General features: G+C 46.9%; 1 protein-coding gene across 1 annotated transcript in view; it reads right to left on the bottom strand.

Moving 5' to 3' along the window:
- The window catches only part of HS3ST3A1 (heparan sulfate-glucosamine 3-sulfotransferase 3A1), an 86006-nt gene extending 72101 nt beyond the window's left edge, over positions 1-13905 (bottom strand). The window contains exon 1 of the mRNA XM_019982517.2: positions 13310-13905. Within this exon, the coding sequence (XP_019838076.2) occupies positions 13310-13905 (596 nt within the window). The remainder of the gene's footprint in view (positions 1-13309) is intronic.
- Between the last annotated feature and the right edge of the window lie 3924 nt (positions 13906-17829).

Genomic DNA, 17829 nt, shown 5'->3' on the forward strand with positions numbered 1-17829 from the left:
TTTCTGAGTGATACCTTGTGGGGAGTCCATCAGCTACATCATGCATCCTCAACATCTCCCATGATGGATACTCACCTGAGAGTTACATGATCAGTAAAGTAAGGGAAGGTCCAGGGACATACATGAAGCTTTTAGCCTGTCCTAGAAGTCTGAAAAGCATGTCCAGTGAGCCAAAGGCTTGTGTTGGTCAATAAAGTTTTACTGGGAGATAGCCAAGCCCATTCATTTACATATTGGGAGGTAGCCACATCCATCATTTATATAAGGAAGCTCCAATAGTTTGGGCACCTGATGCAAAGAGTCCACTCATTGGAAAAGACCGTGATGCTGAGAAAGCCTGAAGGCAAAAGGAGGGCGACAGAGGATAAGATGGCTAGCATCACCAACTCAATGGACATGAATCTGAGCAAAGTCCAGGAGACAGTGGAGGACAGGGAAGCCTGGCGTGCTGCAGTCCATGGGGTTGCAGAGAGTCAGACAGACTGAGTGACTGAAAAACAACAAGGCTGCTCTCCTGCTAAGAAACAGTTGAATACTTGTGATGGAGACCTTCTGACTAACAAAATCTAAAACATTTACTATTGGCCCTTTCCAGAAAAAAACTGCTGACCCATGACCTAAGGCATCATTTTTGTTTCACTAAACAAACAGTGAATCTCTCCTGTGAGAGGTAAAGTTCCAGGGCCCGGAGACAGAAGGTGGACAAAGACTGAGGTGAGTTCCTGGAGGGACACCCCTGGCATGTTCATTGCAGTCTTTTCACACAGGACCTCTGCTCACAGTGGCCAGTGTTTTTCAAAGTTTTTTCTAATGAGATCCACTACTGACAAGTACATTTTATCTCCAACCTTCCTGCACACACCTGATCTACTTATCTATGTTCATACCTGAAGCAACTTTGTCAAGGTAATATTTCTCTGGGTTACTACCTGGGATTCACTCTCCTATTTTATGCTATTATAACCCCTTCCATTAAAAAATAGTAATTGGCTTTATTATACACCAATGTCTTGCAATTCAGAGTTTGAAAAACTCTTAGTATGCACCAGATTTTTGTTGCTCACGCGGATCTTCACTGCAAGCCAAAGGCTAAAAACTAGCAGCCACTTTGGGTCAGATGAGGTTGATTTACTCCATTCTTTGCAGAATTTTGGGTTTTCTGAGTTTTTGTTTTGAATATGTTAATTATTTCTCACTATGGTTTCTAAAAAATCAATATCCCAAGATTCTTTAGAGAAATCATAGGGTATGGTAATTAGAAGTCTGCTGCTGCTGCTGCTGCTGCTAGGTCGCTTCAGTCATGTCCGACTCTGTGTGACCCCGTAGACAGCCTCCCACCAGGCTCGCCAGTCCCTGGGATTCTCCAGGCAAGAACACTGGAGTGGGTTGCCATTTCCTTCTCCAATGCATGAAAGGGAAAAGTGAAAGTGAAGTCGCTCAGTCGTACCCAACTCTTAGCGACCCCATGGACTGCAGCCTACCAGGCTCCTCCGTCCATGGGATTTTCCAGGCAAGAGTACTGGAGTGGGGTGCCATTGCCTTCTCCGAATTAGAAGTCTACCTTCCTGTTAACTGTCAACTGGAGCCGAGAAGTGGTTTCTCCAATATTTGCTTCCAACTTGCCACCCTTTGCCACAAAGCAAGTGCACCTGAAAACCCCAAGAATTTTCATCACAAGCATTAGCTCCCCATGACCTCCCCCCGTATAAATATGAAACAGATTAAATGTATTTTCTTTCCATCATTAAACCTTAGCAGGTCATTTTAGCAGACCCTCTGGCTTTGGGGAAAGCCTTTTTAACAGATACTGTTGTAATCTCAAGTCCTCCTATAGCAAGAAGAAAGAGAAAGACCTCATTGGAAAGAAAAACAAGCAGCCTTTATTTCTTAAAAAAGAAAAAAATCCCACAACATTTGATGAAAGAGAACTACAAGAATAATTAAAGTCCAGCAGAAAATTAAGAAAAAGGACCAGATGCCAGATTTGTTTACTCGACAGCTTTGTTTGTAAAACGAAATCGCGTCATCACTGAAGCCTGTTTGTAGGGCCAGAAATTTTCAAAGCATCCACTGGCAGCAAACATGGCTTCAGTTAAGAAAGGTGACGAGGGGGGAGCAGTTAGCCCTGGGAATGTAACTTTCACTGCAGCTTAATCCAGTTCCCTCTTTAAAATACCTGAGCGTAATGAGTATCTGCAAAGATTTATGACCGTAACAAACATACCATTTTTGACTTTGTCACTCAAACCAGCCTGGCAACTTTGATAGTTCCTATTGAAAGGAGAGCTCTAATCCAAATGAGAACTCTGAAAAAGGGAAAGGAATTTTATTCCTATAATTTGATTGATTACTTCCTATTCCAAATGCTCAAGAGAGAAAAAGAAAACGTTATCCTGTCTGTACTTGGATTTCTCCCACTAATCTTTTACAAACAGGTAACAACCATAAAACAAATTACTTACGAGGATCCATAGGCCAATGGTGCTAGCTGGGTTCCAAAATCTATAAGCATCAAAATATTGGTGAAAACATCTGAGATGAAAGCCAGAAATGCAAAGATGAACTGATCACTGACTCAACTTGATTCACTGTTTTAATCACCAGTCTTGGAAGGAGAGAAAATAATGCTATCAATTGTTCCATTCTCTGGAATATTTTTGCCATTGATATAAATCCTCCAAAATAAAATTTACGTAATTCAGAGCAAGCAATGGTTTCCCAGTTGTAGTCTCCAGAATTTTACCATGAAAAATAGAAGTTCTGAGTGCTTGTCTTTGGTTTAATCTTAGGCAAGGCGCCCTGTTTTTTCATAGGCAGAAGACAATCTCTAAGATACCTTCTAATTCCAATTTTCTTTACAGTTTCTGATTGTTAGAACCAAAGAAATGCAAATCGACAGTCATGTCTTATTTGGCAATGACCTAACCACTATAGTATAGAGCCTGGCACTACTAATGACCAATTGGCAGAATAATTAGATAAAAGTTATTAATAACAATAATAATGAAGATCAACAGAAGAGTGCTGGGGGGTAAAAACTAGGCTATTGCCTGACTGGGAGTATTAACACTTCTAAAGAAAAAAGTGTCGATCTGAAATACTTCAGAAAAGAGTAAGAAAGATGGACTTTGGCGATGACTCAGCCATGTTCAGGGTGGTCTGGTTGGGGGTTTCCCACAGTCAAAAGAGAGCACAGGGTTGGAGATCCTAAGGAATGAGTACAACCACCAACTCACCCTGCCCCCCACTTCCAGGAGCAGCCAGCCACCTTCTCATTATATTCCTGACAATATTTTGGCATCCCCATGCAGCCATTTAGACTTGCTCATCAGGACCACTAAATAAAGAGGATTTTCCCCCCATGCTGATTGTTGTTTTTTAATGGATGAGTGATAAATCACTTGGATGGCTCAGGATTTCTGATATGCCTACAGATGAACTCTGAACATCACAGAACATTCTCCCGGGTGGGTCATAGGCTGGACCACAGATCTAGTCTTAACACATTTAAGAACCTTGAGATCATGGTATGTGTCTTTTCGGACCACAATGGTATGAAGCTAGAAATCAGTGAGAAGAAGAAAAATAGAAAATTCACAAATATGTAGAGTCTGAACAACACGATGAGTCAGAGAGCAACCAATGAGTCAGAGAACACATCAAAAAGTAAATCTTAAAAATAACTTGAGACAAATAAAAATGGAAAGGAAACACTCCAAAACCTTAGGGGATGCAGTAAAAGCAGTTCTAAGAGGGAGGTTCATAGTGATAAATGCCTGCATTCAAGAAAGTCAAATGAACAACCTAACTTTACCCCCCAAGGAATCAGAAAAAGAAGAACCACCTGAGCCCACAGTTATTAGAAGGAAGAAAATAACACAAATCAGAGTGAAAATAAATGAAATAGAAACGAAAATGACATTTCATCAAACGTACGTTGCAGGTTCAAATATTTTGGTATATTTATAAAGTTCCAAACTGCATGAAGAAAAGTGTATGCCACCTAAGGTGGAAAAATGCCAAACAAGCCCAGAATAGCATTAAATCACAGAAATTATTTTTATCTACACAAGCATTTAATAGCTTGTCCTTGGCACGACACAGGTTCATAAAACAGATTCAGTCAAGGTAAGTGAGTCAAGGATTAAGAGGAAATACTGTTATCTTCTTTGAGTCTCAAGATGTAGCCAGAGTTGTTTTCTTGTTTTGCTCTAGTAAAAATGTAATTTTTATTTTGACAGTTGTTAAAAATATCAAAGGAGATGTTCTGAGGCAGATTTTCATAATTCTATTAAGTCAGAGCCTCCGATGCACCACTGTGTGTTTAAAATCAGAAGCAGAAAACGCCAGTATGCCGCCCAGACGGGAACTTGGAGTCTGATAACGCTGGCATCCCAGGCTTAGCCGTTCCAGCAGCAAGAGCCACCCAGATCACCCTGGTCCAGCCCTCCAGCACTATGGAAGCTGGACTTTCTCCTCTCCTCCCTCTCTTGCACACCTGCAACTGGTCCAGATCTGCATCGCTGCTGCAGCGGGTCTCACAAGCCAGGGTCTAAACCAAAGGTTGAAGCACAAGGTCAAGTGAGGAGATAGACTATTTAAACTGAGGGGACTTCCCTGGCGGTCCAGTGGCTAAGACGCCATGCAGGGGGCCGGGGTTGATCCCTGGTCAGGGAACTAGATCCCACATGCTGCAATTAAAGAGCCCATTTGCCCCAAGACCTGGTGCAGCCAAATAAATAAATATTTTTTAAAAAAAGAATATTTAAGCTCACCCCTAAAATCTAGACTGTGTTGTCATCCCAGCTTAAGGCGCACCCACAGGCATGGGTCCACCCATCCCTCTAACCTACATCGGCAGCTTCCCCAGCCCTGACAACTCCTCCTCCTTGATTGCAAGCAACAACATACAAAGCCAGATGCCCACGTCAGATTTTCCTCTGACTCCCACTTCAGCGCTTTGTGTCCTCAAAAACCCATCACCGACATCAAAGCTTTTGCTCTCCAGCCTGAGAGGGCTTCAGTCAGGGCTGGTGACTTTATACCCTCGTGATGTGACACTTGCCAGCCACAAAGAACAGAAAAGGAACACAAAACTGTCTCTGCCCATGTTTCAGAGACAAGAGAGCAGGAAGGGGAGCCCTGAGCCAACTTTATCATGAAATAAGCTGAGGGAAAGATCAGCATGTCTAGAGCAACAGGTGCTGGCATGGAGGGGAGCTCGCTAGCCCATGCTGGGGGGCGTGATGGGGGGTGGGGGCAGCTGGAAGGAGAGGAGCAAAGGGGCTCGCTTGGTAGAGGGTTTCAGAATGAGCCCTCCTGCCCGCTGCCTTCTTTGTTTTTGTTTTTCTGTTCTTTTTTTTTTTAATTGGAGTATAACTGCTTTACAATGTTGGGTTAGTTTCTGCTGTAGAGTACCATGAATCAGCTGTAAGTACATATATAAGCCCTCCCTCTCGAGCCCTTCTTGAACCCTCATCCCACCCCTCTGCCTTCTTTGTTAATGATGCTCTTTTCCTCTTGGTTTTGGGATCATTCTAGACAAGAAAATTGTAAACAAAACAGTACAGAAAATTCTCAGAAACCCCTTCACCCAGACAGCTTCCCCCGAGGTTATCATCTTCCCTGGTAAAGGATCAAACCAGGAAACTAACCTTGCTATGACACCATGAACTCAACCACACACTCCAGTCACATACCCTCAGTTTTTCATCAACACCCTTTTTCTATTCCCGGGACCCAGTGGACGGTACCAGATTCTATGTACTCGTTAGTAATTAGTCTCTTTCATCTGCTCCCAGTGGTGACAAGTGTTTTAGCCTTACTTTGCTAGTTTCGATCTTGACATTTGTGAAGAATGCTGCTCAGGCATTTTGTGGCTGCCCCCTCCCTTCATGTTTTCTCACGACCAGACGGTGGTTGAGCATTTGGTGGGGCCAGAAACTCCCGCACATGAAGCCTTCCTTCCTGTACTACACCAGGGGATACAAGATCTCAGGGGCTTCCTTGGTGGTTCAGATGGTAAAGAATCTGCCTGCAATGTGGGAGACTCAGGTTCAATCCCTGGGTTGGGAAGATTCCCTGGGGAAGAAAATGGCAACCCACTCCAGTATTTTTGCCTGGAGAATCCCATGGACAGAGGAGCCTGGTGGGCTACAGTCTATGGGGTCGCAAAGAGTTGGACATGACTGACTGACTCAAACACACACACACACACACACACACACACATACACAGGATCTCCATAGGAAAACAAGGGGATGTCACCCACATCACCTGGATTGGGCAGGGTCTGCCAGGTTCCTCCACTGTAACATTCCTATAAGCCCCTTACCACCCATGCTTACTTAAAAAAAAAAAAAAAAAAAACTGGAGTTGAGTTGACTTACAATGTTGCATTAATTTCACCTCTAGAACAAAGTGATTCAGATACACTCACTTATCTGTTTTTTTCAGATATTTTTCCCATATAGGTTATTACAAAATACTGAGTAGAGTTCTCTGTGCTATACAGTAGGTCCACCGCTGGTTATCTATTTTATATATAGTATTGTGTACCTGCCCACTCCGCTCCCCAGGCCCTGGACGGCTTCACAGGAAGCCGTCTCCTGCTGGAAACTCTGAAAGGACCTTCCTATAAGACTGTCCCACACAGACAGATCTTCCAAAGTGTATCTCAGGCATGTCAAGGGTTAAACAGGCTTCCGGGTGCCACCCCCTAAGAATCCTGGGACCCTCCTCAAGAGCCTGTCCCACAGGGTGGAAGAAATAAGACTGCATGACTGATGTTGAAATAAAAATCATCTGGAAGTATTTTCATGTGAAGCTGGTTTTAAGAAACAGAGGCAAAACACACTAACAAAACTAATCTGGGGCATATGGTATTTCTTTCAGGCATGCACATTTCTAATACAAATCTCCTAATCACTTCTACCTTGCTTTTCAGGTTTACTGTTAAGGCAGGTCTTTTTTATTTCTCTCGAAAGGATAACCTCCCTGCCTGAAAGAGCGGGCTCAGGCAGAGAGGCTGTAAGTGCTACCCAACATGATTTTCCCTCCTTGTTTTTTGTTTTAAAAAAATGGGGAGACCAAATATACTCTGATCATGATGAAGTTTTCCAAGTTCAGCCCTTTGGGTTCCTTGCTGACTCTCCCTCCCACTAGGTGGCGCTAAATGTCACATTCAAAGTGGGCTGCTCTCAAGAGTCCCTGAACAGGATTTTTTTTCTTTTTTAAAAGTTTGCAAGAATATCACAAGCCTAACATCAAGTACTAAGTTTCCTTCCTACTAAATATTTCCTCTTTTCTTTTTTTAAACATTTACTGCCTATGTGCGTGTTTGGTCACTAAGCCACGTCCCACTCTTTAGGACTTCATTGACTGTAAACAGCCAGGCTCCTCTGTCCATGGGATTTTTCAGGCAACAGTACTGGAGTGGGTTCCCATTCCCTCTCCAGGGGATCTTCCCAATCCAGGGATGGAACCTGAGTCTCCTGCATTGGCATGTGGATTCTTTACCACTGAGCCACCTGGGAAGCCCACATTTATAGCCATCTGACAGCAAATCTGAACTTCTGGAATACAGCTTTTAAAGGACCACAGATTAAATGTAACAGTCATGACCACATGAGTGATATTAAAAAATCAGAAGTTGTATCACTGGAGGCAAGCAGCTGGGAATATGCTTCAGATCTCTAAACTCGGCATTTCCTCAATTTCTAGGTTCTGGTTTCACATAAGTTTATTTCATATAGGCTAATTTATTAACTGTATCAATATCCCTATGCCCGTAGAGACTTTTTAACTGTATCAAATTAGCAAAGATTTTAAAGTGCTGGCAAACATTTTAAAGACATTCTTACAAACGCAAAGACTAGGCAGCCAAAATATTACTGAAGTGCAATTTCCTCTGGTTATAATATTAAAGGCATATGCCTTAATAAGAAACCTCATTTCCTCAATAAGGATTCATCACTTAAGGAGAAACAAACTTTCTCAAAGCTTCAAGTCCAGTATCACTAGGAAGCACATGGAAAAATGATGCTCTTTATCAGCTAAGTTCCTGTTCCTTGGTGGAGAAAGGGAAAGCTTTTCCCTAAGGAAAAGCGCTACATCTATGAAGTTTCCGACCCAGCAACCTGAGTGATGGTAAGTATGATGTGCAGTTGTTCAAACGCATCCCGTAGAGACAGGCAAGCCTTAGTTGTTTATATCAATGGGTGTGTTTGCTCTGTGACACTCTCCTCCTAAGACGGGAGCTTCTGGCCTATGTAAGGTCACTCCCTCTTGTCATTAACTGCAAAAGCTTATTTTGTTCTAATGGCCCCTCCAGAACACAGATTTGGCATGTCCTCTTTCTGGGCCCATCCACAGACATTTCCATGAGACAAATATTTGGGCCAGACCGTTCTTAGGTTGTTTTTTTTTTAAGGGAAGGCAGGAGATGACAAAAGGATTTTCACTCCTAGATGGCCGTGCGCTTCACATACGCTCTATCAGCAAGTGATGAAGCTCATCACTCTAAGCGAATAATCACTCACACCAGGCATTCCCGCTCCGGACTGTACCAAGCATGGCTTTGCTGTTGTTGTTGTTTTAATGGCTGGACTCAATATCCTAGACCCTGTTTCACTTGAGTCTGATACTGCTCAGAAGTTCCCGAACCACTAAGTAACATTCCTGTTATCAGTTCTATCATCTGTCCACCTACTGGCTGCCTGCTCTTGAATGTGGGTTCATGCACAAACCTGAGTGCACGCGCACACACACACACACAGAGACGAGACTGTTGAACTTGTCTTGCCGGGGAGGTCTACCAGGGGATGAACCCAGGCCAAACAAAATGGCAGCATGAGGCGTCTCGAAGGCACCGTCTGCAACCTCCCACTCAATGGAACGCGTCCAGTCACTGAGGACTCCTGGGAGCAAATGATGCCCTTTCCCCCTCCAAAGACACAGGACTCGGGGCCCAAAGCTGCTTCTCCCCACTTCCCCCCTCGACCTTTCAGCCCTTCCAAGGTCCTTCACTCCCTTCTGAGGACACAGGGCCTCTTTGGATGGCAGTCCCCAGGACCTTGCATGGGTGGCCAGACTCCTATGGCTCAAATTTCATCCCCCACCCTTCCTGCAGAAGGGCTGGTGGCTCACAAGGGTGGGAAAGCGAACACGGGGTGCTCTGCAGCTGCTCCCAGCTGCTCTGAGACGCCCATCACCCCCGATACGAACCGAAAGGGCCTCTGCTCAGCCTGCCTCTCCCCAGGATGATAAACAAGGCCGTGATCGGGAAGGGCCAGAGAGCTTCACATTCTGAAGCCATGGAAAGAAGCATCTTCTGAACTCCAAGCTGAGTCACCTCTGATCTTCCTGGATACTACACGGGGATCCCCAAACTCCGGGACCTAAAGCCTGATGATCAGAGGTGGAGCTCATGTAACCATAACAGAAATAAAGTGCACGATAAATGGAATACACTTGGATAATTCTGAAACCATCCCCCACCCCAAGTCTGTGGAAAAATTGTCTTCTACCAAACTGTTCCTGGTGCCTAAAAGGCTGGGGACCACTGCCACGGAGTAAAATAATATTGGCAACATTTTTCTCTGTGGAAATCATCCAGTCTCACTAAAAAAACTAAATCAAAATATAGGAATGAGACATGCTAGCATAAGAGATTAGACAAGGAACACTTAACTATCTTGTCCCAAAATAAAAGACTGAAGTGTTACAGAATGCAAACATATACATACATATATAAATACATAGTATGCATAAGCGCACACACGTATCTTTAAATACTTTATAAACAGGCATTTTTTATCTTAGGAGGTAAGATAAAAGCTAAGGTATCTTTTTAGGAGAAAAATAACCATACATTATAATTGGTGCAAATATACAAGCAGAGTGGAGGAGGGGGGTTCTTATTGAATTCCAAGTTCACCGGGTCTTGAACTACAGCAGAGGTCTCTGGTCTTAACTTTCAGAAGAAATCTTAAAGTTTTGAAATTAACGCAACAATTCCCCACTTTGCTCGAGGAACCCGCCACACATCCAATGGACACGGAGACAGAGCATGGCGAAGGACTGCTTTCCAGCGATGCGTGAGCCAGACATTTGTCGTCGTCCTTGATAGCATGTCGGCTAAATTAAGTCATGTGGAATGTTTTCTAAACCCCATCAGGGCGGAGTTTCATATCCAGAAAACTCCACTGGAGCTCCCTAAATTATCATTAACAAATTCCCTGGCATAGTAAAATGTCCCTATGTTTAACTGATTTGACAGTACTATTCGGACAGTTTAAATCAATATGAATAATTTCCTTTTTAGAGATTTTGAATAAACTCGTTTTCTTAAGCTTTGCTACACACTTGTCCAAACGAAGAAACTATTGATTACACTATTGCTGGGATGTAGTTTAAAAAGTACCATTAATTTTCTTCCCCAGAGAGAGAAATGTATTGACACGTCCTAGCATCAAGCGTTTTAAACGATCAAACTCAATTTCCAAGAGATTTTTCTCCCAACTTCCCATCAGCAACAGATTTGTGCCATCATCAGGACGGTAGGGGGCGCTGCCACAACAAACTATTCTGGCAAATGGAGAGAAACTTCACGGGGTGAAAAAACAAGGCTAGATTTTGCATGATTCTCCCATGTCAAAGAGCATCTAAAAAATATTGTACAGATTTTTTTTTTTTTTTTTTTGCTTGGAATAACTCACTTCAGGGCTCAAAGACTAGGGTTTTCTTTCTGTTCCTGTGTGTGTGTGGAGGGGGGAGGGGTGGCATTTCATAAGTGTGTGTTAGAAATCCTATATTACAATTCTGGGACGGAATCAGGAAGCTCTAAAAGGAATCCCTTTACCTAAAATACTGCCTAAACACAAGAGCTAAAACGTGCCTAATAGACGGTGTTGTGCGTGATTTTCTTTTTCATGTTTAAGTGTTCAGTCTTTTCCACAAACATCTAACTCCAAGTTCAGAACCAAGATCAAAGAGAACTGTGGCAAAATTTCATTAAATAATCGCATAATCCAGCCTCCATAGGTTGGACTTTTTTAATAAGAGTTTTCCATGTAATTGAGTTAAACTTAAATTTATGCATCCAATAAAAGCCCATTGCAAATGGTAAAACAAAGACATTGCTCCAACACTCAGAAAATTAAATCCACCAAACCATGAAGTCTACTGTGCAGTTATTTTTGTAACCACCATAAATTGCTTTATAAAACTCCTCTACCCAAGTAAACAATCCAAGGAGATATTTACTTTACAGCATGCATCCAGTTTCCAAGCAAGAGAGCAGCCTAAAAGTTTATGACTTTTTCTTCTTTTTCTAAATTGCCTCTCCCTTCTAAAAAAAAAACAACAACAACTTGTGTTTCTAGTTACCTTGAAACCTTCCTTCTCTTACACAAGATCAGAAAGGTCCACGGAAAATAAGATCCAGCTCTCTGAATATACTGTACCCTCAGCTACTCATCTCTGAAACGGGAAGAAACAATCCTACTTTGTGGAAATAAAGTCTATGTGGCGAAACGAAAATACAGGGGGTTAGTACTAAATATTTCACCATACATAACAGCACCTCAGAGTCCAACATTGTCTTAGATGTTTTGGGGCAGTCGGCTTGAAATGTGTTCACTTACAGCCATGTACCGGGCCGCATTCAATGCAAACTGCTTTAGATAAGAGTTTTAGGGGGTCTTTAATCACGTCTTTCTTGTGTCCTTGATGGAAAAAACAGAGCTGCCTTTGTGCTAAGAAGAAGGACCTGTTGTTTCCAGATTCAACAGGTCATTTTTATAAGAACTTCCCAGAGGATACAACAGAAATGACAGAAACACAGGGGGATTTTTTTAAGTGGCTGATGATTTTAAATGATATATATCCCATAGCACGGGAAGGCTGTTTGTTTTTCTTTCCAACAAATGGAAAGTTACTGTTTGAAACATGTTTAATGTTCAAGTTTGACTTTTAGGACGAAACCGTTTTCTCCTGAGTTGGGTTACTGTAAATTTGCTTCCTGTGCTTGACTCTCAAGTAAATAAACTTGTCAAATCATGTCCATTTCTCTTTGGGGGATGAATGGCTAATTGAGTGGGCTTTTGAAATATACTTAAATGGTGCTGTAACTTTTCTAATATCATTTCAGTTAAAATAATAAGGAGAAGGAACATTTAATGAATAAGATAAAACTTTAGAAAATGGAAAATTTCAGCGTATTTTTCCTTATGCTCCGAGGAGAGAAAAAAGCACCACTATTTTATGGCAAACAAAACCCAGGTGACACTAAGATTTATTAGAGTTTGGCTTATTCTGTTATTAAAGGTGGTCCGAATTTGAGAAGACTGGCAAATTTAAGATTAAGATCTAAATCAGCCTTGTTTCCTACACTGCATTAGGAAGGTTTTTTCACAGTGTTACCAAGATTCCTACTCCCCCCCCCCCCCCCCCCCCCCCCCCCCCCCCCCCCCCGCTTTTCTTCCTTTAACAAAAATTTCGGCTACCTCATTTATAAAGGGAATTGTTTGAAGATCTTTAGAAAAGTTTCTGCCAGTCCAGAGACAAAAGGTACTCTTTCCCACAAATACAGAAGGCATTTTGTGCAATTTCCTTGCCCTAAACAAAAGTTATTGCCAACAAAGCCTTTTTTAAAACACACTCACATACATACCGCCAAACCCAGAGTCTAGTTCTAGACACTTTAAGTGTCTGTATTACTTACCACTCAGAACAATTATCTATATTACTTACCACCCAGGACAATTCTCTGGCAAAGAGTTAAGATAAGTAAATAAATAGGCGATGGCAAAAACTGCATTAACCCCAGGGAACTGCCCAGAAGATAAACGAGAAATAGAAACAGGTTTCCTTGGGGAAAGGATCCACTAGGTTACTTATCTAGTAATTGGTGAGCAGGTTTCTAACTTGGCAGGGACATTTTCTCTCTCTCTGCTTCCACAGAGTAGGAGAAAATGAAGAGATGGGCTATCTGGGGGGAAAGGAATCCGAAAAACTAAAGAAAAATATCTCCAAGGCCAAAATATCCACCCCCCGCCCTCATCCACTTTATTGTGGAAATAATGTCTATATGGCAAATCGAAAATACAGGGGTTTAGTACTAAATATTTCGCCATATTTAGACAGAGGCAGGGTGGGGGAAAGATCCCTCGTCTTAAGGACAGCTACTGGTGACCCTCTGCCCTCTGATGAAATCGGGGAGGGAGATGCATTGGGTGAGGGTCGCCAAGGGCTCCTGAGCCCCCACCGCGAGCTCCGGCCGCCCACTCCCTGCCCCACGTCCGCTCACCGGTACCAAGCGAGGCCCTTGTCGTAGCTGCGGTCGAAGAAGTGGGGCTCTGCGCCCACGGCGCGCACGTCGGGGTGCACGCGCAGGAACTCCAGCAGCGCCCGCGTGCCGCCCTTCTTCACGCCGATGATGATGGCCTGCGGCAGCTGCTTGCTCCCCTCGTCCAGCAGCAGGGCCAAGGTCCCCGGCGGAGTCTCGGCCACGCTGCTCCCGGCCCCGGAGCCGCCGAGACTCCCCGCCAGCCCTGGGGGCTCCTCTTCCCCGGCCTCCTCGCGGTCGGCTCGCGGGGCGGGCGGCCGGCGCCTCGGCCGCGGCCGCACTTGCAGGAGGCGCTTCCTTCGCGCGGCCACGGGCCACGCGGCCAGCTCCCCCGGGCCTCCGGCCGGGACGCCGCGGCCCGGGGTCCCCGCCTCCTCGCCGCCGCCCGACCGCCCCACGACGGGGCCAGATAGGGTCTGGCAGCGCTCGGCCAGGCAGTAGAAGACGTAGAGGGACGTGAGCAGAGAGCAGAGCATCAGCAAGAACTTGCGGAAGACGCTGCGGGACAGCGGCTCGGCCGAGGTGGGGTGGGCGCCGGCCGGGCCTGGAGGGGCCATCCTAGCCGGAGGCAACGTCGGGCAGCGCGCGGGCCATGCTAGGCCGGGACTCCGCCAAGTGCCGGGACATCCTCCGGGGGCTCCTGCGCGCTGGACCGAGGCCACATCGCCCTGCGCCCCCGCGGCCGTGCGAGCTGCCCAGGCGGCAGCAGCCGGGACTCCTCCGGGAGATGGAGGGCCCAGAGCCGCGCGCGGGATCCCAGCCTCCGGTCGGTCGAGGGGGCGGGAAGGGGGACGTGATGCCGTGCTTAAGAAACCATCGTCTTAGATTCGCCCAAGTCCTCAGCCCGGGGCCGCGCTCGGCGCCCCAGGTCCCCGAGAGTTGCCGGAACGGGGATCTCGGCGGCGAGTGGCGAAGGAGTGCGTCTCAGCCCCCGGCAGGAGCAGCCTCTCAGCGCGCGTCCCAGCTCAGTGATCGTGCATCCCTCGCTCGGTCCCGGAGAGCGTACGCGCGGCTCCCGGGCCGCTGGGCTCCGCGCGCTCCAGACCGCGGCGGGGACAGCGCCTCCAAGCCGCCGCTTGCTCGGTCCCCGGCCCGCCTGGGTGCGCGCTCCCGGCCCTGGGGCGAGGTCCCCCGAGTCCCTCTGCCGGAGCAGGAGCCAGAGGGGCCGCGCCCAGTCGTCCGCCCCTCTCCGTGCGCGCCCGGCCGCTCCGGCGGCTCTTGGTCCCACCTGGGAGCGGCGCGGCTGAACCGGGCTGCGCGGGACCCGTCTGCAGCCGCGGCCACTGCGCTCCCCGCCTCCCCGCCGCCTCCCGGGCAGTCGCCGCCGCCACACGTGGAGCTCCGAGGGCAGCAAACTTGTCGGTGACGTCAGCGGCCGGGGCCGGACCAGCCCCCGGAGGAGCGCAGGGGGGGCGGACTGGTGCGCCGGGGAGAAGGTGGCGCGGACCCCGCGGCGGCCGCCCAATGACCGCGGGGAGGGCGGGGGCGACCGAGGCGACGCCCCTTCCCTACTCCGCCCACCCCGCCCCCTCCACCCCAGCCGGCTGCCTCGCCCCCTCGGAGCCGGGCCGGGTCTGCGGCGGCTCCTGGGACTTCTGACCGGCAGGCGCGGGGGCCGGATCCCCGGGACCTGACTCCCACCCCGCGAGGCATGCGCTCCATCAGGGGCTCCCAAACCACTCCGACGCCACTCAGCCCAGCGCAGCCCCGACCCCTCCGATGCCTGTGCTCGGGGTCCCTCCCTCCAGGGTCTCTCCGTTCTGACCCCGGAGCCGCCAAGTCCCCACCTCCGCGAACCTTCGAAGTTTCGCTGGTGGCGGTTCCCGGGACCGCGCCGCGCGCCGCGCCCCTGGCTGTCCGGGGCGAACTGGATTCCTTCGCTGCGGCTTCGCCTCCCACCTACCCTGCTGTCCACTGCGGATTCCCGGGCGAAGCCTTCTGCCCGCAGCAGCTTTTGGTGCTTTGTTGTTTTTTTCATTTCATTGTTTCCCGAATGCTAGTTTAGGATGATCAAAGTTTCCCTGGACCTGGAAGGGACCAATCTCTTAGGAAACGAGCCAAAAACTGAATCAAATGGAGAAATTCAGAATTTTTTTTTTAAAGAAATCAACTCCGATTCCAAATCCATAGGCGCAGTTTTTGATGAAGGAATTCTTTTAGTGGTGTGTGTGTGTGTGTGTGTGTGTGTGTGTGTGTGTGTGTGTGTGTGTGTGTGTGTGTGTTGTGTGTGTGTGTGTGTGTGTGTGTGTGTGTGTGTGTGTGTGTGTGTGTGTGTGTGTGTGTGTGTGTGTGTGTGTGTGCGCTTTCGTGCGCGACCGTGCGCGCGCCCCAATGCGGAGTTAAATGTTTTCTCCTGAGCAGCGGTTTCCTGGTTCGCTTGCCCCCCCTGACCCTACATCCTCTCCGCGCGCTCCTCAGAGAGCGTGTCAGAAAGGCCTACAAATCGCCTTGCTGTTTAATGGAGGGAGGTGGCCCGTGGAACCTGCATGAGGTGGTTTTTAATTCCAATCCGATTTGTTCCTGATTTCTTGGTTTCCTGGTCTCAGCAGGATGCCCCGCAATGTGGGCGGTAGCCTGGCCGCCTCACCCTCACCCTTGCAGGCCATGCGGGCGGCTTTCGCGGCGCCCGGTGTGTGCTGCCCAGGGCTGGCCGCGGCCGCGGGGCCGGGGTGCGGGGGGCTCCTGCTGCCCAGTGTGGGAACTTGGCCCGCCTGCCTTCCCGCGCTCCATCTCACGTGGAAGTGAAGTCTTTATAACCTTTCCAGGGCGATCTGGCGGTTTCTGACTCTGGGTGCCTGGGTGGAATTGCTGTATGTATGCCAGCTGGATAAATACTGAGGGCTGGACGTGGTTTTCTGTTTATGAAGTGCCAATCCCAGCCTTTTCTGTCCACTGGTGAAGAGTTTGTTAGGTTCTGCTGCTATAAAGCAATGAGCTTTTACAAGGATGAGCAATAAGTCCTGCCAAGCTTTAATGCCTCATTGTGTCCTAATACTGGATGTCAACAATCTAGTTGAGCTTTAATATATTTAGTTTATCTCTAGGTGTTTCAGTCTGACTTGCAGAAGTAAGACCAGAAAGAAAAAAAAAAGAAGAAGAAGAAGATAATTTTAAAGTTATTCTGAAAACATGTGCAATCCCATAAATGTTTACAAACATGGTTGGATTTTCCCATCTGGAAATGGTGGTGGCCAAGTTCCCTTCTAGCTTCAGCTCCAACATGGCTTTCACATTCCAAGTACAGGTATTTCCTTTACGTGGGTATTAAACACCCACACTGTGTAGGAGACTGGGGTTCTCAGAACCACTCACACCATATCTAGCCCTAGGGCAGCCCTGTACCTTAGAAATAAAACATAAGCCGTGAATACAAGCCCCATAGGTCATTTTAAATGTCTAGTAGCCACCTAAACACGGTAAAAAGAAACAGGTGAAGTTGATTTTAGTAATATATCCTACATACCTAGAAACACGATTTTAACATGTCAATATAAAAATGACTGAGGTTATTTATGTTCTTTCTTTTCATACAAAGTCTTCAAAATCCAGCGTGTGTTTGGCACTGCAGTGGCCAAACCATCATGGAAGCCACAGAGCTTGGGAGCCTGTTGATGTCAGCTCTCCAGGTGAGCCTCCTGGAGCAGAAGCAGGGGGTGACATGGATCTGGATGAGCAAGCAGCCAATGTCCTGCATGTGGGGAAACACAGGCCTTAGGGGCGTGTAATCTCAATGAGACAAAACATGCACACACTCTTTAGAATGCAACAGTGCACTGTATTCCAGTGAGTGACTGACAGTGCTACCCACTCACCAGATTCATATCCAGCTCCTGGATATGCCCTGAAAGATGGCCAAGATTTCCCAAAGTAAGTGGAATTGAAGAAGGACCTTGTTGAAGATCGAGTAAGATTGTTGCAGGTGGAGATGAGCATAGTGGTATTTCCAGACTGAGAAACAAGCAAAATTATTATAAAACCATATTTAGAAGTGTTTTTTCCACTGTTTTTGTTGTTGCTTAGTCACTAAGTCCTGCCTGACTTGTTCTCGACCCTGTGGTCTGTAGACTACCCTGCTTTTCTATCCATGGGATTTCCCAAACAAGAATACTGGAGTGGATTGCTGTTTCCTTCTCCAGGGGATCTTCCTGACCCATGAACTGAACCTGTGTCTCCTGCATTGGCAGGCGAATTCTTCACTGCTGAGCCACCAGGGAAGCTGTCTTACTGCTGATAGTGGCCAGTATTAGTCTCTGAAGTTTGGAAAAGAAAGGATGATGAGGGAGAGAAACTAATGATATTTACTAAAGGCCAGGTAGGAGCTGGGGCTTGCTCCTAGCAGGTCTTCCTCTGAGTGGATGCTCAAGCCTTTTCTTGCCATTTCCAGTGTTGAAAGAGGCCAGAGTTTCCCCAGCTACATCCCGAATCCTGGCGGGTGTTCCATAGCAAAGTATTCTGCAATAGAATAAATTCGAAAGACTGTA

The sequence above is a fragment of the Bos indicus genome, chromosome 19 (assembly GCF_029378745.1).
Source record: "Bos indicus isolate NIAB-ARS_2022 breed Sahiwal x Tharparkar chromosome 19, NIAB-ARS_B.indTharparkar_mat_pri_1.0, whole genome shotgun sequence".
NCBI lineage: Eukaryota > Metazoa > Chordata > Mammalia > Artiodactyla > Bovidae > Bos > Bos indicus.